The following is a 24,455-nucleotide window of genomic DNA, read 5'->3' as shown; positions in this document are numbered from 1 at the left end:
AAACAATAACCGCCCAGCTTTATTCCATTTTAAAAACCATGACCGCAGTCTGTCGGTGACGGCATCTTAAGTCCTATTCACACGCTGATTAAATGTGCTAAGGATTTCCACCTGTGCCATTTCTTCTTTCTCAGTTCCAGAACCCCAACATTCTTTGAGGGAGATAAACTTGTTTGCTCATTTCGTTGTTATCTAGTTGCTTTAATTAACCCTGGGTTTTGACTTTTTTTAAAACGAGAAATTGATCCTCGCTGTTTACTTTATCAAGGCTTCTCGTTAATGTTGGGCACCTTGGTCAAGTCTCCCAGCAGCTGCCTCTATTGCAAATTAAACAACCCTTACAAATCCAATAAATCTTCCTGGCTATAGTTTAACACTCCTGACAACACCTTCCTAAATCTCCTTTGTATTTCTCCAGTATAAACTCATCTTTTCTACAGTGTAGTGACTAGAAGGGTGGAAGTGGAGAGGATGTTTCCTATGGTGGGGGTATCCAGAACTAGAGGGCACAGCCTTAAAATTGAGGGGCGACCCTTTAGAACAGAGGTAAGGAGGAATTTGTTTTTAGCCAGAGAGTAGTAAATCTGTGGAATGCTCTGCCACAGAGGCCAAGCCAATGCATGAACGGGTTTCCCCCGCTATCTGAAGGTAGAGCGTTCCTATGAAACTGTGTGTAAGCTGAAATGTCGTAAAGCAAAGAAGCAATTACCATTAATTTATATGGGAAAATTTTTTGAGCGTTCCCAGACCCAAAAAATAACCCACCAAATCATACCAAATAACACATAAAATCTAAAATAACACGAACATATAGTAAAAGCAGGAATGGTATGATAAATACACAGCCTATATAAAGTAGAAATATTGTATGCACAGTGTATTTTCACTTATCAAAATCGGAAAGACAGCGAGCCAAAATCGATCTGGAGAAAAAAAATTGGCATGTACACGCCTACGCACGTGCACACCTACGTACGTTCATGCGTACGCACGTACACACATATGCACGTTCACACATGCGCACACAACTGCCCGCACAAGGCTTCACGGTCATGGTAGTCTTTCGCGGGGTAAACACACGTATAAAGCGGGCGTCTTTTTTTCGTAAAAGCCGAAACCCTCATTGGTTAGCGAAAAGAGGTACTAATGTAGGCCTTTCGTAACAGTGAGCTATCGTAAAGCGAACATTTGGAAAACTGGGGCCACCTGTATTTAAGGTGGAAGTTGATACTTTCTTGATTGGTCAAGGCATCAAAGGATATGTCCAGAAGGCTGGTGTATGGGATTGAGTGGGATCTGGGATCAGCCATGATTGAAGGTCGGAGCAGATTTGATGGGCTGAATAGCCTAATGATGCTCCTGTGCCTATGGCCTTAGAACAATGGCCTAAGAAATGTTAAATCTGATTTTAGCATACCCTCCCTTCTCTTATATTCTAGTCTTCTGTTTTATTGAGCATTTATTGACCTGTTGCGCATTCAGGTTTCACTGGAAGCTTTAGTCACCATTCACCATTTATCCTTTATATCCATTCACCCGAAGGCTGAACTGAAATCCAGAGGTGGAAGCTGGATGACTGAAACCTGGATATTGGAGGCTGTCCGTTTGTGTATGTGGGTGGGAGGGAGTAAAAGGGCTTGTTTTGCTGTTGTTGACTTGTTGCTTGTTGCATTCCCACTTGCTGTGTTCTGCCAAGCATCGTGGACATGGCATGTTGGCATTGGAATATGTGGTGACACTTGCGGGCTGCCCGGGCACAGCTTTAGGTTGTGTTGGTTGTTAATGCAAATGACGCATTTTACTGTGCGTTTTGATGTGCACGTGATAAATACATCACTCCCCCAAATGTATTACCGGGACTAAATTGCACTTGCCATTTGTCTATCTAATTGACCAGACCACTGCTATCTTCCTGAAGTCTAGCTTTCCTCCTCACTATTTATTGAATGGTTGATTCAATGTGCAGAGGAAATGTATTGCCCAATGAAGCTGTAGCCCGGCTGGAGTTAATCTAATAATTAGCAGTTAAACACTGACATAATGTTGTTCTATGATAATTTTGGGTAAGTTTTAAAATCATGTTGGTGTATGCCACTTACAGAGTTGTATGGCAGAGAAACAGGTCTTTCAACTTTTTTGGGTCCATGCTGTGCATTGTACTTAACTGTACTCATTTCATTTAAAGCTTTAAAAAAAGATTAGCTTCATTTGTCCCATGTACATTGAAACATAAGAGTAAAAATGCATTTTGAATCAATGAGCAGCACAGGAGCACCCTGGGGGAAACCCATGCGGTCTTGGGGAGAATGCAGAAATGCATCCCACACGGTGGTGGAATTGAACCCGGGTCGCTGGTGCTGTGAGAGCGTAGCCCCCATCGCCATGGTACCGCACTACTGCGGTAGAGGAACGTGGTCCAAATGCAGGCTAATGGTGTTAGCTCAGATAGACATCATAGTCAGCTTGGACAAGTTGGGCCTGTTTCACTGCTTTATAATCCTGACTCTACAACTCAATGATCTTTGTAGGGAAAGACGTGCTGTGTCAGGCCAACTGGTGAGCTTTCATTTTCTTCACATAGGTCTTTGAAACCTCCGATCTTCCAGCTGGCGTTGTGAACATTCTGACTGGATCACGAGATCATCTGACCAAATTCCTGGTTGAGCATCAGGATGTCCAAGCCATGTGGTACTTTGGATCTGCAAAGGTAATTGCTTCTTTTCACTGGAAACTGACTTGCCCCATGCTCTGGGAACGGCCAAGCTACTGCTCACACAGAGTAGAGAGACTGAGAGAAGAAACCAAAATACACTGCTGTTGTGGCTTTTGTTTCATTGGAAAAATCCAACAAGACAAAACAAAAAATTGATTTTGAAGCTAGAATCTAATGTTTGTGATCTTTGTAGAACCTGCTACCATCACCCACATTTCCTTGTGCAGACACTTCCTTGAAACAAGATATGGAGTCAGCAGGTGCAAGGAAGCTAGGGCTTGGGGAAAAAAATTCGTACAAGTTACGGTACTAGTGCTAGAGGTGAAGAGGGCAAAGTTATGGAATGTGAATAGGGAGGTATAGAATCATGAGGGGCATAGATGGAGTAAATTCAGTGCTTTGCCCAAGGAAAGATAATCAAAAAGAAGTTGAGATTTTGAGATAAAGAAGGAGAGAGATTTAAAAGGGACCTGAGAGACAACTTCTTTACTGTATGTGGAATGACCTGCCAAGGAAGTTGTTGAAGTGAGTGTAATAGACATTTGGACAGGTCAGTGGACAAGAAAATTTTAGGGATCAAATACAGGCATATTGAACCAACTTAGTCTGGCATCTTTGTCAGCATAGACAATTTGAGCCAAAAGGCCTGTTTCTGTACCGTGTTCCTCTTTGTGAAGGTACCTTACCTGGTGGGCATTGGACTGGTGATCTGTAACAAGGGTGTGGATAGGGGTTTCAGGAGAAGTCAAACTGTGTGATGGGAGGACTCTGCCATTTAATAGAAGGTCTCAGTGTGGATAACTGACTAGGAAATCTTACAGGAATCAAATGCATCACCAAGGGTTGCCATCACCTAGTTTCAGCCATGAGATTAGAAGACAAGTGATCGAAAGGCATGATCCTAATGAAATCTCTTATTGTTTCTTTATGGTATGAAGACTAGTGGAGTTGTGAAGGTTATCGGAGTTTACAACAGGACATTGATAGGATACAGAGCTGGGCTGAGAAGTGGCAGATAAGAATTAAATCTGGATAAGTGTGCATTGGTACACTTTGGAAGGTCAAAGTTGAAAGCAGAGCACAAGGTTAATGGCAGAATTCTTAACAGTATGGAAGAACAGTGGGACCTTGGGGGTCTACGTCCATAAATCCCTTAAAGTTTCCACACAAGTTGATAGGGTGATTAAAAGGTGTATGGTGTGTTGGCCTTCATTAGTTAGGGGATTGAGTTCAAGAGCTGTAAGCTAATTGTGCAATTCTACATCAAGGACAAGAGGATAACTGAGGATAGGGTAGGACCACTCAAGGATAAAGGAGGGAACATGTGCTTGGAGATCAAGGATGTGGGTGAGGTCCTAAATGAGTACTTGGCATCAGTATTTACCAAGAGGAAGGAGATTGAAGACTGGGAGATTAGTGTGGAACTTAGTAATTAGCTAAGACACTTTGAGATAAAGAAGGAGGTAGTGTGGAGTATCGTAAAGAACATTAAGGTGAACAGGACCTGATGGGCTATAGCCAGGTTATTGAGAGAGGCAAGAGATGAGATTGCAGGGGCCTAAACGAATATCTTCGTATCCTCTCTAGCCGCATGTGAGGTCCTGGAGGACTGGTGAATAGTAGTTCCATAATTCAAGAAAAGAAATAGGGATAATCCCGGAAACTATAGACCGGTGAGTCTCGTATCTGTGGTTGTAAAGTAATCTTTAGGGGTAGAATTTGCATGGCTTTGTGTGGGGCATGTTGTATCTTACTAACTTGTTTGAGATTTTTGAGGAGGTGACAAAGATAAAGCTGTGGATGTTACCTGCATACATTTTTAAGATGGCATTTGACAAAGTCCTTCATTGAAGGCTCGTCCACAAAATGAAGATTGCACGGGATCCATGGTGAATTGGCTTGCCCATAGAAAACAGAGTTGTGGCTGATGGGACTAATTCTGGCTGGAAGACTGTGACTAGTGGTGTTCTGCAAGGATCTGTACTAGGACATCTGCTGTTGGTGAATGACCTGGATGAAAACATAGGTGGGCGGGTTATTAAGTTTGCAGATAATATGAAGATTGGTGGTATTGTGTAGAAGACTGGCAAAGAATACAGCAAGGTTGTAGATTAGTTGCAGAAATGGGTAGAGAAATGACAAATGGAGTTTAACCCATCCAGATATGAAGTGTTTTTCATTTTGGGAGATCAAATGTCAGGAGACAATACACAGTTAATGGTAGACCCTTAGTGTTGAGCAGAGGGATCTGTAAGTCCAAATTCATCGCTCCCCGAAAATGGCTACACAGATTGAGAGTGAACAAAACCTATGGCATGCTTGCATTTATTAATCGAGGAACTGAGTTCAAGAGTCAGGAATTTATGTTGTAGCTTTATAAAACTCTAGTTTGGCTGCATTCAGCTCTATTCTCCTCATTATAGGAAGGATGTGGAGGCTTTAGAGAGGGTGCAGAGGTTGTTTACAAGGATGCTGTCCTGATTAGAAGGTGTGTGCTGTAAGGAGAGGTTGTACAAATTTGTTTTTTTTTTATTTTCTGGAGTACCAGAGGCTGAGAGAAGACCTGATAGAAGTGTATAAGATTATGAGAGGTATAGATAGAGTAGACAGCTAGTATCTTTACCAGAGGGCATACATTTAAGATGAGATGGGGCGAGGCCTAGGGAGAGGTGTGGGGCAAAGTTCTTTTACACTATAATGGGTGCCTGGAATATGCTGCCTAGGGCAAATACAAAAGGCCCAAAGAACACAAGATGTTGTGCCATTGGGCAAAGGGCCTGACCCTGTGCTGTACTGTTCCATGCCTTACGTTCTAATTGTACCTACAGTTTGAACATGTCTACACAGAAACTGTCATTTGCAAATGTGAAGAGAAAAAGCAATTTACCCTCTGAAACCTACTGATTGGTTTGTATTTGCTGCAGTGCCAAGCTGGTACTGAAGCAGCACAGACTTCACTGCGGGGAGTTGGAGCTGAGTTGTGAGGGTGAATGAAGAGTCAATATCAAGTCAAGTCAAGTCACTTTTATTGTCATTTCAACCATAACTGCTAGTACAATACATATGAGGCAATGTTTTTCAGGACCGTGGTGTTACATGACACAGTACAAAAACTAGACTGAACTACCTAAAAAAACAACACAGAAAAAAAACTACACTAGACTACAGACCTACCCAGGACTGCATAAAGTGCACAAAACAGTGCAGGCATTACAATAAATAATAAACAAGACAATAGGGCAGTAAGGTGTCAGTCCAGGTTCTGGGTATTGAGGAGTCTGATAGCTTGGGGGAAGAAACTGTTGCACAGTCTGATCGTGAGAGCCCGAATGTTTCGGTGCCTTTTCCCAGGCGGCAGGAGGGAGAAGAGTTTGTATGAGGGGTGCGGTCGTGTCATCGGCGAACTTGATGATATGGTTCGAGCTGTGTGTTGCAGCACAGTCGTGGGTCAGCAGAGTGAACAGCAGTGGACTGAGCATACAGTCCTGGGGGGCCCCCGTGCTCAGTGTGATGGTGTTGGAGATGTTGCTTCCGATCCGGACTGACTGAGGTCTCCCAGTCAGGAAGTCTAGGATCCAGTTGCAGAGGGAGGTGTTCAGGCCCAGTAGGCTCAGCTTTCCAATCAGTTTCTGAGGGAAGATTGTGTTGAATGCTGAACTGAAGTCTTATGAACAGCATTCGAACGTACGTGTCTTTTTTGTCCAGGTGGGTTAGGGCCAGGTGGAGGGTGATGGCAATGGCGTAGTCTGTTGAGTGGTTGGGACGGTACGCAAACTGCAGGGGGTCCAGTGAGGGGGCAGCAGGGTCTTGATATGCCTCATGACGAGCCTCTGGAAACACTTCATGATGATGGATGTGAGTGCAATATGCAGAATTAACAATTACAATGCAGCATATCAAATTGGACCAGTGTTCCTTTCACTGCTTGCTAAAATACAGGTCTCTTTCAAAGCTATGGCTGCACGTAACTGCAGGTCTAGTCTAGATCTTTCAAGGTGGGTGTGATATCCTCCTTTGGTGGTTATTGAAGACAGGGCTCCTGCTGGGAGCTTAGCCCATTGGAGACTTTGTGATTTTAGTAAAGGGATTTCATTTTAAAAAGTGTACTTGACTGTATGAGCAAGTGCTCTGAATTTGTCATTTGAACAGATCACTGAGTAAAGTCCTGATCAGAATCACTTCAGCATACAGACCGCTCATCAGGCACTCCAGACCAGTTCAGAAGCAGGTGAAAACCTGGCCAGCAGGAGCCAGTCTCTTCAAGACTGCTTTGAGCACACTGACTGGCACATGTTCAGGGAGGCTGCAACCGATGGCGACTCTACCAACTCAGAGGAGTACACAGTATCAGTGACCAGCTACATCAGCAAGTGCATTGATGATGTTACTCTGTCCAAGACCATCACTATATGTGCTAACCAGAAGCCATGGATGACCGCAGAGGTGCGTGCGCTGCTGAAGTCCCGTGACTCCGCCTTCAGAGCAGGCGACAAGGCAGCTCTAACAACAGCAAGGGCCAAACTGTCCCGAGCCATCACAGGGGCAAAGCGTGCACGCGCCCGGCTAATCCACAGCCACTTCCAGAACAGCGGCGACACACGGCGCATGTGGAAGGGCATCCGGGACATCACCAATTACAGGACAACATCACCTGACTGTGCAGGTGGTGCCTCCCTCCCAGATGCGCTGAATAACTTCTACACCCGGTTTGAGGCGGAAAATGACATGGCAGCGAGGAAGTCCACCCCTCCTACAAATGACCAGGTGCTGTGTCTCACCATGGCCGACGTGAGAAGAACCCTGTGCAGGGTCAACCCACGGAAGGCTGCTGGACCAGACAACATCCCTGGTAGAGTGCTCAGAGGATGTGCAGACCAGCTAGCAGATATTCTCACTGACATCTTCAACATCTCCCTGAGCAGCGCCACCATTCCAACGTGCTTCAAGGCCACCACCATCGTCCCCGTGCCGAAGAAGTCTTCAGTGTCCTGCCTAAATGACTACCGTCCCGTTGCACTTACATCCATCATCATGAAGTGTTTCGAGAGGCTCATCATGAGGCATATCATGCGTACCTCCCAACTGCTCAACAGATGACGCCATTGCCACCACCCTCCACCTGGCCCTAACCCACCTGGACAAAAAAGACACATATGTTCGGATGCTGTTCATAGACTTCAGTTCAGCATTCAACACAATCATCCCTCAGAAACTGATTGGAAAGCTGAGCCTACTGGGCCTGAACACCTCCCTTGGCAACTGGATCCTAGACTTCCTGACTGGGAGACCTCAGAAGGATCAGTGCGAGTCAGCATGGATTTACGAAGGGAAAATCATGCTTGACTAATCTTCTGGAGTTTTTTGAGGATGTAACTATGAAAATGGACAAGGGAGAGCCAGTGGATGTAGTGTACCTGGACTTCCAGAAAGCTTTTGATAAAGTCCCACATAGGAGATTAGTGGGCAAAATTAGGGCACATGGTATTGGGGGCAGAGTACTGACATGGATTGAAAATTGGCTGGCTGACAGGAAACAAAGAGTAGCGATTAACGGGTCCCTTTCGGAATGGCAGGCTGTGACCAGTGGGGTACCGCAAGGTTCGGTGCTGGGACCGCAGCTGTTTACAATATACATTAATGATTTAGATGAAGGGATTAAAAGTAACATTAGCAAATTTGCTGATGACACAAAGCTGGGTGGCAGTGTGAAATGTCAGGAGGATGTTATGAGAATGCAGGATGACTTGGACAGGTTGGCTGAGTGGGCAAATGTATGACAGATGCAGTTTAATGTGGATAAATGTGAGGTTATCCACTTTGGTGGCAAGAACAGGAAGGCAGATTACTGTCTAAATGGAGTCAAGTTAGGAAACGGGGAAGTACAACGAGATCTAGATGTTCTTGTACATCAATCAATGAAAGCAAACATGCAGGTACAGCAGGCAGTGAAGAAAGCTAATGGCATGCTGGCCTTTATAACAAGAGGAATTGAGTATAGGAGTAAAGAGGTCCTTCTGCAGCTGTACAGGGCCCTGGTGAGACCCCACCTGGAGTATTGTGTGCAGTTTTGTCTCCAAATTTGAGGAAGGACATTCTTGCTATTGAGGGAGTGCAGCGTAGGTTCACAAGGTTAATTCCTGGAATGGCGGGACTGTCATATGTTGAAAGATTGGAGCGACTGGGCTTGTATACACTGGAATTTAGAAGGATGAGAGGGGATCTGATTGAGACATATAAGATTATTAAGGGATTGGACACGCTGGAGGCAGGAAGCATGTTCCCGCTGATGGGTGAGTGCAGAACTAGGGGCCACAGTTTAAGAATAAGGGGTAGGCCATTTAGAACAGAGATGCGGAAAAACTTTTTCACCCAGAGAGTGGTGGATATGTGGAATGCTCTGCCCCAGAAGGCAGTGGAGGCCAAGTCTTTGGATGCATTCAAGAGAGAGTTAGGTAGAGCTCTTATAGATAGTGGGGTCAAGGGACATGGGGAGAGGGCAGGAACGGGGTACTGATTGTGTATGATCAGCCATGATCACAGTGAATGGCGGTGCTGGCTAGAAGGGCCGAATGGCCTACTCCTGCACCTACTATCTATTGTCTATTGTCAGTCCGGATCGGGAGCAGCATCTCCAACACCATCACACTGAGCACAGGGTCTCCCCAGGGTTGCGTGCTCAGTCCACTGCTGTTCACTCTGCTGACCCACGACTGTGCTGCGACACACAGCTCGAACCACATCATCAAGTTCGCCGGTGACACAACCGTGGTGGGTCTCATCAGCAAGGACGACGAGTCAGCTTATAGAGAGGAGGTGCAGCGGCTAATGGACTGGTGCAGAGCCAACAACCTGTCTCTGAATGTGAACAAAACGAAAGAGATGGTTGTTGACTTCAGGAGGGCATGGAGCAACCACTCCCCGCTGAACATCGACGGCTCCTCGGTAGAGATCGTAAAGAGCACCAAATTTCTTGGTGTTCACTTGACGGAGAATCTCACCTGGTCCCTCAACACCAGCTCCATAGCAAAGAAAGCCCAGCAGCGTGTCTACTTTTTGCGAAGGCTGAGGAAAGTCCATCTCCCACCCCCCGTCCTCATCACATTCTACAGGGGTTATATTGAGAGCATCCTGGGCAGCTGCATCACTGCCTGGTTCGGAAATTGCACCATCTCGGATCGCAAGACCCTGCAGCGGATAGTGAGGTCAGCTGAGAAGATCATCAGGGTCTCTCTTCCAGCCATCATGGACATTTACACTACACGCTGCATCCGCAAAGGAAGCAGCATTATGAAGGACCCCATGCACCCCTCATACAAACTCTTCTCCCTCCTGCTGTCTGGGAAAAGGCTCCGAAGCATTCGGGCTCTCATGACCAGACTATGTAACAGTTTCTTCCCCCAAGGTATCAGACTCCTCAATACCCAAAGCCTGGACTGACAACTTACCCTACTGTCCTGTTTATTATCTATTGTAAATGCCTGCACTTTTTTTGTGCACTTTATGCAGTCCTGTGTAGGTCTGTAGTCTAGTGTAGCTTTCTCTGTTGTTTTTTTTTTTATTATTACGTAGTTCAGTCTAGTTTTTTGTACTGTGTCATGTAACACCATGGTCCTGAAAAACGTCGTCTCATTTTTACTGTGTACTGTACCAGCAGTTATGGTCGAAATGACAATAAAAGTGACTTGACTTCTAGAGTATAGAACATAGATAAGTTTACAACAGTACAGGCCCTTTGCCTATGATGTGCCAACCTTTTAACCTACTCTAAGATCAATCTACGCCTTCCTTCCCAAATAACCTTCCATTTCTCTACCATCCATGTGCCTATTTAAGAGTCTCTTAAATGTCCCTAGTGTAGCTGAGCTCACCACTACCCTGACGGCATTCTATGCACTCACCACTCTGTTTGTAAAAAGAGAAGAACTTAACTTTGGCATGCCCCTTATACTTATAGAACATAGAACAGTACAGCACAGTACAGGCCCTTCGGCCCACAATGTTGTGCCAACCCTTAAACCCTGCCTCCCATATAACCCCCTCACCTTAAATTGCTCCATATATCTGTCTAGTAGTCTCTTAATTTTCACTAGTGTACCTGCCTCCACCACTGACTCGGGCAGTGCATTCCACGCACCAACCACTCTCTGAGTAAAAAACCTTCCTCTAATATCCCCCTTGAACTTTCCACCCCTTACCTTTAAGCCGCGTCCTCTTGTATTGAGCAGTGGTACCCTGGGGAAGAGGCGCTAGCTGTCCACCTTATCTATTATTTCCAATCACCTTAGTATTAGCCATTTATTTTCAACCTGGGGGGAAAAGTCTCTGGCTGTCCCCTTGATCTATGCCTCATCATCTTTTATACCCCTGTCAAGTCTCAATTTTTGTTCAATTGTTCAAAATATTTTTTAAAAACCTTTTCAAGTTGGCTGCGATCTACTTGGATTTTTTAAATCATTTATTACCCTGCAATTTAAGATCCTTTATTTTTTTCACTATCAATAGATTATTGCTAATGATGGGAACCTCTGTGTTAAAGTCTGAACATTTCCTAGTGCAGGAGTTGGATACCGTTTGTTCATATTAGATGTGGACTTGGGGGTTCACCGACTCATTGACTCATTAACCTACCTGAGAGCTGCAGTTCGAATTCTAGCCTAATCTAGGAGTTCGTACTGTTTGGTAGATTGTACTCAGGCCTTTGATTTTTCAATTAATCTCTTTGATGGTTTCTCACTAAAGTAGCTGCTGACCTCAATTTTATTTCAGTCTACTCATTTTGCAGTGGGATTAATTAAATATAATTTTGGAAGTGCTAGGTACTTTCCCCAAGATAGAGGCTGACCAGTTGTTACAGTCACTGTTTCCACCCAGAGGAGACCGTGGGATAAAGTATTTCAATTTTGTTTCAGTCCCATGGTTGTGTAGTGGGATTGATAAAACGCTACGCAAATGCTACACCTGTCCCCACACCTCTCCCCTTAGCACCATTCCGGGCCCCAGACAGTCCTTCCAGGTGAGGCAACACTTCACCTGCAAGTCTGCTGGAGTCGTCTATTGTATTCGGTGCTCCCGGTGTGGCCTCCTCTACATCGGCAAGACCCGACGCAGATTGGGGGACCGCTTCGTCGAGCACCTACACTCCATCCGTCACAATAGACAGGACCTCCCAGTTGCCACCCACTTCAACTCTACCTCTCATTCTCATCTAGATATGTCCATACATGGCCTCCTCTACTGCCATGATGAGGCCAAACTCAGGTTGGAGGAGCAACACCTCATCTACTGTCTGGGTAGCCTCCAGCCTGGTGGTATGAACATTGAATTCTCCAATTTCCAGTAATTCCCTCCCCCTCCCCCTTCCCCTATCCCAGGTCCCTCTCTGCCTCTCTCCCCTTTCAACTTTCTGCTTTATCTCTACAGTTCTTTCATGCTTATCCCCTCCCCCTCCCCTTTATCTTTCCTCTGATTGGTGTTCCACCTGGCACCTCTAGGCCCTACCCCCTCCCCTATCTCTATTACTGGGCTTTGGCCCTCTCTTTCCCCCCCCATTCCTGATGAAGGGTCTCGGCCCGAAACGTTGGCTACTCTTTTCTCACAGATGCTGCCTGACCTGCTGAGTTCTTCCAGCGTTGTGTACGTATTCTTTGATCCACAGCATCTGCAGTTGTATTTTTGTGTTTTGCTAAAACCAGTGGTGGATGTGAGTTTAATTTTAACATTTAAGAGAAATTTGGATAGGTACATGGATAAGAGGGGTATGTAGGGCTATGGTCCAGGTGCAGGTTGATGGAACTAAGCAGATTAATAGTTCGGCACAGATTAGATGGGGGGAAGGGCCTGTTTCAGTACTTTTAGCATTCTATGATTCTGCTGAGATGTAAAGCTATGTTAGAATGCTTTCATGATTTGTTTACGCAGTTAACTATAGCAAGCTAAACTTAGACAAGTGGAAGAATGCACCAAATCTTTATCAGATTTATCATTTGTGTCAAGCCTTGACAAGGAGTGGTGGGCGGAAATGTTTGTTTTGAAAATCTAACTGCGATAACTGCAGGAAGGAGCGGGATTAACCTTGAGAGCTGCTGATGTTAGCTCTTCTGAAACTGTACACAGGACAAGAAAACACTGTGCCTCTTTCATTTCTTTTTAATCACCTAGCATGGTAGAATGTTAATGGATTGACCACTAGGTTCAGATTACATTGGAGCAGGAAGAGAAGTTAGAGGAGCTGGAATTAGATCAGCACACAGAAGGTACTGGAGGAACTCAGCAGGTCAGACAGGATCCATGGAAAGGAGTAAGTAGTCGACATTTCAAAACGAGACCCTCCATCAGGATTGGAAAGGAAGTGGGAAGAGGCTAAAGGGTCTCGGCCCTATACGTTGACTACTCTTTTCCATGGATGCTGCCTGGCCTGCTGAGTTCCTCCAGCATTTTGAGTGCTGTTGGGAAGAGGCCAGAGTAAGGAGATGGGGTAAGGAGTACAAAACTGGCAGGTGATAGGTGAGGGGGAAGGTAGGTCGGTGGGGGAGAGGAGATGTAGTGAGAAGCTGAGGGGTGATAAGTGGAAGAGATAAAGGGGTGCAGAAGAAGGAAAGTGATCGGAGAAGAGAGTAGATCATTGGAAACAGTGAAGAGGGTGCTGATGGCAGCTGAGGAGAAGAGAAGGGTGAAAGGGTGAAGGATAGTAAAAAAAAGAGAAGGGGTTGAAGAAATTATCCGAAGTTGGAAAAATCAATGTTCATGCTATTAAGTTGGAGGCTACGCAGTAAAATAGGAGGTATTGCGCCTGCAACTTGAGAGAGTGGCCTCATTGTGACGGTAGAGAAGGCCATGGACCAACATGTCAAATTGGAAGTGGGGAGTGAAACTAAAATGGTTTGGGCAACAGGAAGTCCTGCCTGTTGTGGAAAGAGTGAAGTTGCTCAACAAAGCGATCCCCCAATCTATGTTGTGTCTTACCACGATTAGATCGAGTTATTGAAACTCATCAAAAGCTTTCTTACTTACTCCCACCACCCCCCCCCCCCACTGTGCAGGGTGCAGGGTTCACTAGAATCAAGGGGCTAAGTTCCAGAGGTGAGCTACAAGTAACTGCCTCTGATGGAGAGTAGCATCAAAGAGTCCTGATATAACTGAGTGTTGTAGAAAACACTAGTGATAGGAATGTAGTCAGAGGTCAACCCTCTCTGCACCAGGACACCAGTGGGGTAAAAGCAAACAGGGTTTCCCCCTTAAGTGTGGACGAGACTAGAACTCAAGAGCATAGGTTAAGGGTGAAGATGAAATGTTTAAAGGGAACATGAGGGGGAATTTCTTAACTCAGACGGTGGTGAGAGTGTGGAACAAGTTGCCAGTGGAAGTGGTAGATGTGGGTTTGATTGTAACATTTAAGAGAAGCTAAATGGATGAGTGTGGTATGGAGGGCTATGGGCTAGGTGGAGGTCAATGGGACCAAGCAGAGTAATAGTTCGTCAAGGCAGGCGGTGCTGTAGTACACTATGACTCTAATGGAGGAGCATCCTGGACAGTGATGTGGGCCTGACCATCTTCAGCTGGTTCATCAGTGACATTCCCCTTTCTGACCGCCTTAAGGTTGGATATTAATGACTGCCTAGCATCCATCCTTGCATATCAGAGTATAAGAAGACTGTATCAGTATCCACTTGTGGGTTGAGGTGGCAAAGAAAATTTGTATCTCAGAAATGTTGGCCAGCAGCTAACATGAGAGAGTCTAGCCACTTCCCCTTGACGTTCTATAGCATTGCCATCATTTGTTCACCCACCATCAATAATCCTGGCTGTCAGCTGATCACCAACTCAGCTGGACTAACTAAATACTTGGTTACAAGTGCAGATCAGGGGCTGGGTACCCTATAGGTTTTGATGTTCTTCTTGAGATCCCAAAATATTTCCATCAAAAAGGCAGAAGTTAAAAGTGCAATGGAATACTTGCCTGGATGAGCAACCAGTGAAGAAATTTGGACAGATCTATGGAGGGTCATGGCCTGGCTTCAGGTGAATGCTACTAAGCAGAATAAGAGTTTGACATGGACTAGATGGACCGGAGGGCCTGTTTCTGTCCTGTAATGCTCTATGACTGACTCTAAAAGCCCAACACATCCCAGAGCATTGCATATACTTGATTCAAACCTGTGACCTCATCCACCAAGAAGGGCAGCATGTTCATGGGGGCAACATCGGCTGCAGTTTCCCCTCCAGATCACACACCATCCTGCCTTGGAAGTATATTGCTGATCCTTTGTTGTCTCTGGGTCTGAGACCTGGATCTTCTCCACCAACACGCCACTTTGGTAGTGCCTTCAAAGACCAGAAGATCTACAGCAATTTCAGCAGGAACGTCGCCTCCAGCATCTCAAGGGTGATCAAGGATGGGCAGTTAAGTGCCAGCCATTTCAGATTAAGGTTAAGTGGACACATGGCTCAAGGGCCAGAGTCATCAGATTAAGTCAAGTGTATGTGTGACTCAGCCATACACGAACTAAATGAGACAGCGTTCCTCCGGGGCCCTGGTGCGAAACACAGCACGTACAGTTGCACACAGCACAGTCACAAAATAATATCGCAAGTCCTGAGTGGCATGGCCTGAACATTAATGGTGCATGGGATGTTGTCCTGGAGCTAAGTTCCAGCAAAAACAATCATGCACAAGTTCCTCATCTCCCACAGCCGAAGGTAGTCCAGCCTGCCTTCTAGGGAGTGAACACTAGAGAGCAGCACCAACAGGAGGATTGGCCTTCAGGGTCAGCCTCCAACACACGTGGATTCCAGCGTGCCTGCTGTGCCTCTGCTCTCCCCCACAACGCCCCTGGGTGGCTGTAACAGGCGATGTCACGGCATGACGTCCTCGCCTGTGCAACAGCGAGTCCACACAGGTCTTCCGCCGTCAGTCTTCCCAATGAATGAGTAAACCGGACTTGCAATTCTTTGTATTACCAATGTCCATCAGGTTCTTGTGATCACAAGAAAAACATTTAAGACAAATATTTGCACCTTTTGATAGGCCCGGAGAGACAGTCAAGCCCGCCACCATCTGAATGTTTGGAAGCCAATATGAGAGAGATGCACAAGAGCTAAGAGCAGGAGTTGACCATTCAGTAAGATCATGGCTGATCTGGCCGTGGACTCAGCACCTGCCTTTTCCCCGTAACCTTCAATTCCACTGATATGCAAAGAACTATCTAATGCTTCCCTGATCAGAGAATTCCACAGATTCTCTACTCTCTGGGAAAAGCAGTTTCTCCTTACTTCAATCCTAAATCTATTCCCCTGAATCTTAAATCTATCTCCAATAGTTCTTGTCTCACTTATCAGTAGAAACAAATTTCCTGCATCTATTGTATCTATCCCTTTTATTATCTTATATGTTTCTATAAGATCCCCTCTGAATTCCAGTCAGTTTTGTCCTAGGCTACTCAATCTCTCCTATATGGAAAAAAAACTTTCCTCTCAGAGTAGTTGTGATCTGGAGGTTACTACGTAAAAGCATGTTGAAAATGGACTTCGCCAGTGCCTTCACAAGAGGTTTGGATGGACATTAAGCACATAAAAGGCAGTGGAAGAAGTTGCCAGTGAATGGGACGGATAGAGAGGATCTACGAGCAAGTGTCACGGGGTGTGAAGTTGTCTCTTGTGCTATAACAGTCCTAGACTGAATGAGTTATGTAAGGGTATCTGACCCTGCATGAACTACAGCAAACTATTGGCTCACAACACGTGCAGCCTACTTCCCATTGAGAACTGCTTATTCATTGACCATGGTGAGTAGTCAATCATCTCTGTCAGGGTGAGAGTGTTCCCATTTCTTCTATTTGCCCCCACTGTAAAGGTAATTGAAGGCTGACATCTTTGAAGAAATGTTTGAAGACTAGACTTGTGCTGGGTTCATTTTACTTCTAAACTTGATATTACCTCAGTTCTCCTGTGGTATTTTTGTGCTTGCACGAGGTGACATCTGATCTTGCATGCTTAATGCAAGTAGCTTGTGTAGTTCCCCTATTGAATGTTGACTCGGTGCCCAGATTCATTTTTCTTGCTACAATGTAGGTCAGGTCCTGACACTTGCAGCATTTAATCTCTGTGCAAGGCGCTGGCTTGCGGCTGTTTCCCCACAATGCTTGGCTGCCATCGCCGAAGAGATTTCACTTGTCCTTTACCAGGATGTGGGTGCAGCTAGCTTCTTGAGTCCTGATGAAGGATCTCAGCCTGAAATATCTGCTCTTTATTCCTTTCCACAGGTGCTGTCTGACCCTCTGAATTCCTCTAGCATTTTGTGTGTAATGTTCTGGATTTCCAGCATCTGCAAAATCTCCTGTTCTTATAAGATTGCTTAGGTTGCGGTTGCTCTCTTTAGAATCAAGATGGCCTGTGGTGGGATTTAATCAAAAGTGTACAAACTGCTAGAGGCCGAGAGAAAGTAAATAAGAAGGACATTATTGCCCACAAAAGCCTACACTGAATACAATGCAAAATTAAACTAAATCTCTTCCCTCTGCACATGATCCATATTCGTCCATTCCTTGTATATCAGTGTGTCTAACAGCCTCTTAAACACCACTATCGTATCTGCTTCCACCACGACCAATTGCAGCCTGTTCCAGTTGCCTGCCCCTCTCTCTGTAAAATGAAAGCATGTGTTACCCATCTCCTTTAAGCTCTCCTCCTGTTGCCTTAAATGCACGTCATTTTTAATATCAGAGAATGTGTACAATATACAACTTGAGATTCTTACTCTCTGCAGACCTCCTCGAAACAGAAGGAAAAAAACCCAAAGAATGAAGAACCCCAAGGACCCCTCCCACACACAAGCAGCATCCAATCCTTCCCCCTCATTTATCCTAATATAAAGCATCATCATTCCCACCACCCACCATGCAAGCAAAAGCAATGCCCCCAAAGAGAGCCCGTGGTCTACAGTCTATCAAAAACTAACTGTTCACAGGCACTCTCTCTCACTAACAAGCGAGAGACAGCAGTCGCTATTTTGATGTTAGTCAATCTGAAGAGATGCTTTTATTTATTTAGAATTCCCCGACTCGAGAATCAGCAAATCGATTACTCAAATGCAGAGCCTTCCGACAGCCACTCTCGCTGCCTACAACGTTCTGGCTCCTGCTACATTTCAGCATGTGACACCAGCGAAAATTCATGTCCACGGGGTCTCCTTGAAGTCGCCTGACTTTCAGGCCAAACCTTGACGTGGCAAAACGCAGCCAATCGGCCATTTCCAAGAATGGCAACGTGCTGCCGCACAGAACTGCGGTCTTTGAGTGATGCTGTAGACAAAAGATCCCACTGGGACTTCAGCCTCAGTCTCAAGGAAAGTAGAGACATTAGAATAGGAAGAATTTGACTGCTTCGTTGGTGAGCTGGGAGAAGCCGCCAACTTTAGCTCCGCTTCAGTGATTGTCCTTGAATCAGTTTGACTTTTTTTTCATTGTTTGAGATTTGTACTGTGGGTAAAAGATCCTATCTACCCTGTCTCTGCCTCTCATAATCTAATAAACTTCTATCAAGTTTCCCTCAGACTCTGACACCGAAAATGCATCCAACCTCTTTTTATAGTTTATACTCTAATCCGGGCAGCATCCTGGTGAGAGTCTGCAACCTTTAAAGATAATTAGTTGAAGGATTATAGGCCTTAAGACACTGGAGCAGGATTAGGCCATTCAGCCCATCTAGTCTGCTACACCATTCCATCACAGTTGATTTATTTTTCCTTTCAATCCCATTCTCCTGTCTTCTCCCCATAACCTTTGACATCCTTACTAATCAAGAACCTATCAACCACCACTTTAAATATGCCCAATGACTTGGCCTCCATAACCATCTAAGGCAATAAATTCCACAGATACACCACCTTCTGGCTAAAGAAATTCCTCCTCATCTCTTTCTAAAGGAATGTTCTTCTATTCTGAGGCTGGGTCCACTGCTCCTATACTCTCCCACTATTGGAAACGTCCTCTCCACATCAACTCTGTCCAGGCGTTTCAATATGTGATAGCGTTCAAGGAGACTCGCCCTCATTCTTCTAAACTCTAGCGAGTACAAGCCCACAACCAGCAAATGCTCCTCATACATTAACTGTTTTAATTCTGTGATCATTCATGGGAACATCCTTTGGACCTTCTCAATGCCAGCACATCCTTTCTTTAAAGTGGAAGTTGAGGAAATCGCCTTTTGACATCGCCAAAAGGTTACTGTAGGTCTAGAACTTGCTGTCTGGTGGGTCTATTAGAAGCAGAACTTCCATGACATTTAAAGGGCATTTGTTCTTCCTGGTATCCATCTATCCTTCAACCCAAAGGCTCATAACTCTTTGCTGGGGCATGAATTCTAATTGGCAGTGGCATTTCATATATTTTAAAAACTTGACTTCTAAAGCACTGACTTTCTCAGTGTTATCAAAGATAAAGATTTGCTTTATTTGTCACATTGAAACATACAGTGTATCAACAACCAACCCAGTTTGAGGATGTGCTGGGGGTAGCCTGTAAGTACTGCCATGCTTTCGGTGCCAACACCGCATCCCCACTAACCTTAAATATTGTGTCTTTAGAATGTGGAAGGAAACTGGAGCACCCAGAGAAAACACACAATGTCACGGGGGCAGGAGAACATAAAAAATTCCCTGCTGACAATGGCGGGGTTGATCCCCGATCATGATTGCTGTAAAGCATTGCGCTGAACGTATGCCCCTTCACTGTGACCAAATAATATGAAAATAACGCAGAACTGTTCCTCTTTGTCACTCTGGCTTAATCTGTATCACCAAACCGGTCGTGGCAAGCGGTCGTGTTGCCCATCACTACTTTCACTTATATCTGCAAAACAAAATAATTCGTGTGTTTTATCACCTCCTCTGGTGGCTGTCCTTCACTTTCTCCCATGGTCCTCTCCTCCCTTATCAGACACTTTCTTCTTCAGCCCTTTACCCTTTCCACCTCCCAGCTTCTAACTTCATCCCCCACTCCCCCCACTCACTTGGCTTCACCCATCACCTTCTAGTTTGCACTCCTACCCCTCCCACCCCACCACCTTCTTATTCTGGCTTCTATCTCCGGTCCTGATGAAGGGTCTCAGCCAGAATCATCAACTGTCTATTCCTGTCCTTAGAAGCTGCCTGTCCTGCTGAGTTCCTCCAGTATTTTGTACGTGTTGCTTTGGATTTCCAGCATCTGCAGAGCATCTTAAAATTCATGCCTGCTTTGTTTTCTCTAGGGGTCAAAGTTTGTTGAATGGTCATCAGCAGAAAACCTGAAGCAGACTTGGGTGAACTACGGGGTCCAACGTGACTGGCGCAATTCCCAACAGGGGACAGGGGAAGAGTTCCTCTACCATGCCACGCAGTGCAAAAACATCTGGATCCCAATGGGGGAAGTCTTTGCCAACTAGAGCCTGCTTATCTAGGGCCAGCAGATCATCAGCCCAAACCTGTCCAGAGCTTAACTGTCGTTTCACATGCTTATCGATGAATGATTTTCAACACTTGAGCTAATTATATCTACTCTCCAATTGTAATGTGAATGCTTTGTTTAGACAATGTACACAGATATGGCCTGGACTTGGACACAGTGGCACGGTGTTTTATGCCTAGAAAACAGTACAAGTGCCCTACCAACAGCTGTTGGTCAAAGCAAGAGCAAGATTTTATTTTATCTTTATAATACCACAAATTGAGTTTCAGCAGTGCCACAATGTAAATAGTTTATCGGTTTGGAATGCCTTGATCTGACTTTGAAGATTGGACTGTTTCTATTTTAGTTCCTTGTACAACTCACTGGGATTCTGTAAAGCAGTGGTCCCCAATCACCGGGCCACTGCTGTAAAGAACTGAACACTTAAGCGTGCCTGCTAGGCTTTTGCCCCCTTTTGCATTCCACCTCCTCAGTGTCCCATCCCTAACTGTAAATGGAGTTGGTTCCCTCACCTGCCAATTCACACATTTGTCGAGCACCTGTTTCGATTTCCCGATAACCAGAGACGGGTAAGCTGGAGAGTGGGGTGAACATTGTCATGGGGTGAACTCATTCTCCCAGTATTACCTTTCTCATGTGGAAGCCTTCCTGTTATTCATGTTTCAGTGGCCGTTATGGAGTAAAAACCTTTTCACGCTAACAAAATTAAGTTCAAGTTCAAGATTATTGTCATTTAACCGCATACATGTTAACAGCAGGGAGACATCTGAGTGAGTGGCCGAAGAAATCTGTTAATTTAACTTTCCTGTAGAACCGAGTTCCTTATGGAGCTTTGCAGTCAATACAAAAGTGAAGCCCCTGTTCAGAAGCCTTTCCTGGGTTTCTTTGGCGATAAACATACAGGAGAGGTTCACCGCGGTTTCTCCCAGTTGTTGACCTTGATTCCCTTGACTTTATCTCCACTCTAGTTTAAGGACTGTATCCCCACCCTATTATAATAAAACTAACAGTCATATGAATATGTGTAACAGCAGCAATAAAAGATAAAAAGTGACGAGTGCAGGATAAGAGTGTGCGAGTGGGGGTGGGGGCGTCAGGGCATTCAGACGGGGTGTTAAGGCTGGGAGAAGAAGCTGTGCCTGCCTCTATTATTTCCTCAGTTGGTTTATTCCGTATATCCACCACCCTCAGTGTGGCGTAAAAACTTGACCCTGGGTCTCTAAATTATTTCTCTGCCTCCTTAAATCCACACCGTCTAGGTTTAGACTTCTCAGTCCTGGGGAGAAAGACTAACCATCCACCTTATCTGAGCTTCTCAGCCTCCTCTGACACAGGGAAAGCTATCCCAGTCTATCCCATCTCTTTATAATTGAGGCTCCAATCCCAGAAAAATCTTTTGTGTCCTCTTAAGCTTATTCACACCATTCCTATAATATTGCAGCCAAAGCTATAAATAATGTGGCAAATGTGGTCGCAAAAATGTGCAGCTCCACAGCATGACATCCTAACTGTTGCACTCAAAACCCTGACTGATAAGGCAATTGGCACCATTTTCAGGGATTATGTTCTTGTGTCCTAAGTGTTTGTTTTACAATGTTGCCCTGCCATTCATTTTGTAAGTCCTTCTCTGGTTTAACTTCCTAAAATGCAGCACTCTGTACTTAGAGTCATGGATCACTCTGGTGCAGACAGGCCCTTCAGCCCATCTAGACAATGCTGAACAGTTATTGTGCCTAGTCCAATCGACATGTACCTGGACCATTACCCTTCATCACCCTTCCATCCATCTACTTCTCCAAATTCCTCTTGAATGTTGCAGTTGAAATCACTTGCACCACCCTGTGAGTGAAGAAGCTCTCCCTCAGATACTTCTGCACCTATTGTCTATTCCCTTTAAATATTTCACCTTTTGACCTGAACCTACAACCTCAGTGGAAAAAGCCTGCTTGCATTGAACCTATCTGTACCCATCATAATTTGCTATAGCTCTATCAAATCTCTCACTCTCCTATGGAATGAGCTCTTAACCTTTTCCACCTTTCCCTATAACTCAGGCCCTCAATTCCCAGTAACATCCTCGTAACTTTTCTCTGCACTCTTTCACTCTTTCCTGGAGGCAGACGACCAGAACTGCACACAATACTTACTTGTCTGAGTTAAATTCCATTGGCCATTTCTTGGTCCTCTTTCCCAGTTGATCCAGATCAGGCGTTCCCAACCACTTTTATACCTTGGACCCCTACCATTAACGAGAGGTCCACGGACCCCAGGTTCTAGATCCTGATGTAACCTTACATCGCCTTCTTACTGTTCACTATGCTAACTATGGTGTTAAACCTACCACTTGCCTTCTCATTCAAATCATCAATGCAGATACAGTCGACCCAGCACTGACCTCTGTATTACACCACTGGCCAGAGTCCTCTAATTTGAACAGCCCTCCACTACCACCCTCTTTGTTCTTCCTCCTCCCTCCAAGCCAATTTTATATCTTGGGTCTCGTGTTTATACTGTCAGTAATATATTAAATAATTAAAGTATTTCCACTAGGTTATAAAGTGTACTTAAAGTGTCTATGCTCTTGAACGTTTTTTTTAAAAATAAATAAATAGTGCCTTGTTCAGTGTTCCAATAAACATGTGGAATTTCCCTTGTGGGAGTTCACAATTCTTTGGCAGCGGCACAAGGCTCTTGTCTGTTTGTTATATGTGAGCTAGTGGGAAAGAGATATTTCTCCATATCCTGAACTGACATTTAGATATGTAATCTGAATTTTGGACCAGGGTCCTACTGCTGGTGGTGATCACCGGTTTAACACCACTTGTGAGAAGCTTTGTTATATTTTATTTCTCATTGTCGCCTTCTCATTGACTCCTTGAACTCATCCACACAGAGCAGATGGAACCCACAATACTTAGTTCAAAGTAAATATACTATCAAAGTACATCTATGTCACTATAAAACCCTGGGACTCGTTTTCTTGTGTACATTCAGTACTCAATAAATTGTGTTGGCGCGCGGCCTAGTGGATAAGGCATCGGTCTAGTGATCTGAAAGTCAGTGGTTCAAGCCTCAGCTGAGGCAGCGCGTTGTGTCCTTGAGCAAGGCACTTAACAACACATTGCTGTTCCTGAGAGAACATGTCCTGGATAGTTGGGGGTCCCTGATCATGGAAGCTGCTTTCCTACAACAGTATTTCACATAGATGCGCCCATCTTTATCCATGATGGACTGAGCCATATCCACTACTTTTTGTAGGTTTTTATGTTCAAAAGCATTGGTGTTTCCATACCAGGCTGTGATGCAGCCAGTTAATATACCCTCCACTACACATCTATAGAAGTTTGTCAAAGTTTTATATGTTATTCCAAATCTCTGCTTACTCCTAAGTAAGTGGAGGTGATGCTGTGCTTTCTTCGTAATTGGACTTGCGTGCTGTGCCCAGGACAGGTCCTCTGAAGTAAAACACCGAGGAACTTAAATCTACTAACCCTCTTCACCTCTAATTCTCCAATGTGAACTGGCTCATGGACCTCTGGTTTTCTTTTCCTGAAGTCAATATTCAGGTTATTGGTCTTGCTGACATTGACTAAGAAGCTGTTGTTAATGGCACAACTCAGCCAGCTTTTCAATCTCACTCCTATAAGGCGATTTATCACCACCTTTGATTTGTCCAATGACTGTGGTTTTTGTCAGCAAACTTAAATATGGAATTGGAGTTGTGCTTTGCCACACAGTCATAAGTGTAAAGCGAGGAGAGCAGAGAGCACCCAGCCTTGTGGTGGAGATCGCGGAAGGTTCAGAGGATCATTTATTATCAAAGCATGTATCCCAGTACAACTCTGAAATCTGTCTTCTCCAGATAGCCACAAAGCAAAGAACATGAAAGTTGTTCAGGCAGAAACATCAAACCCACACCCCTAGCCCCTGTACAATAAAGAACGGTATCCTGATCCTCAACTCCCTCCCCCAAATTGCCCCTTCCCTTGCACAAAATATAACAGGCGGGAACATCAGACCCCCAAAAAAAGCCCCTCCTCTGGACAAAAAACTAACCCCAAACACCCTCATCTCCAGAACAAAACGCAAAAAGAACAGGTGATTTTTTTTAAAAGTGCAGAATATAAAAACCGTAAGTCTGAAAGAGTCCACAGTCCATAAATGTAGAACCACGATACCATCCTCCGATATCACCGACATTCATCGAAAGGGAGGGACACCACACAAGGCAAAGAGGCCTACCCGCCTGCCACAGCGAGCCTCACCATGATACGCTGCTCATGGACTCCGCCAGCAGTGATCAA

At 45.0% G+C, this 24,455-nt stretch overlaps 1 protein-coding gene across 1 annotated transcript in view; it reads left to right on the top strand.

The window, feature by feature from the left end:
- The window catches only part of aldh16a1 (aldehyde dehydrogenase 16 family, member A1), a 91,301-nt gene extending 68,470 nt beyond the window's left edge, over positions 1-22,831 (top strand). The window contains exons 16-17 of the mRNA XM_073033603.1: positions 2,582-2,707; positions 19,955-22,831. Of these exons, the coding sequence (XP_072889704.1) occupies positions 2,582-2,707; positions 19,955-20,128 (300 nt within the window). The 3' untranslated portion in view covers positions 20,129-22,831. The remainder of the gene's footprint in view (positions 1-2,581; positions 2,708-19,954) is intronic.
- The last annotated feature ends 1,624 nt before the right edge of the window (positions 22,832-24,455 follow it).

This window comes from Hemitrygon akajei, chromosome 31, assembly GCF_048418815.1.
Source record: "Hemitrygon akajei chromosome 31, sHemAka1.3, whole genome shotgun sequence".
Classification (NCBI taxonomy): domain Eukaryota; kingdom Metazoa; phylum Chordata; class Chondrichthyes; order Myliobatiformes; family Dasyatidae; genus Hemitrygon; species Hemitrygon akajei.
This window is presented reverse-complemented; position numbering and strand designations above follow the sequence as displayed.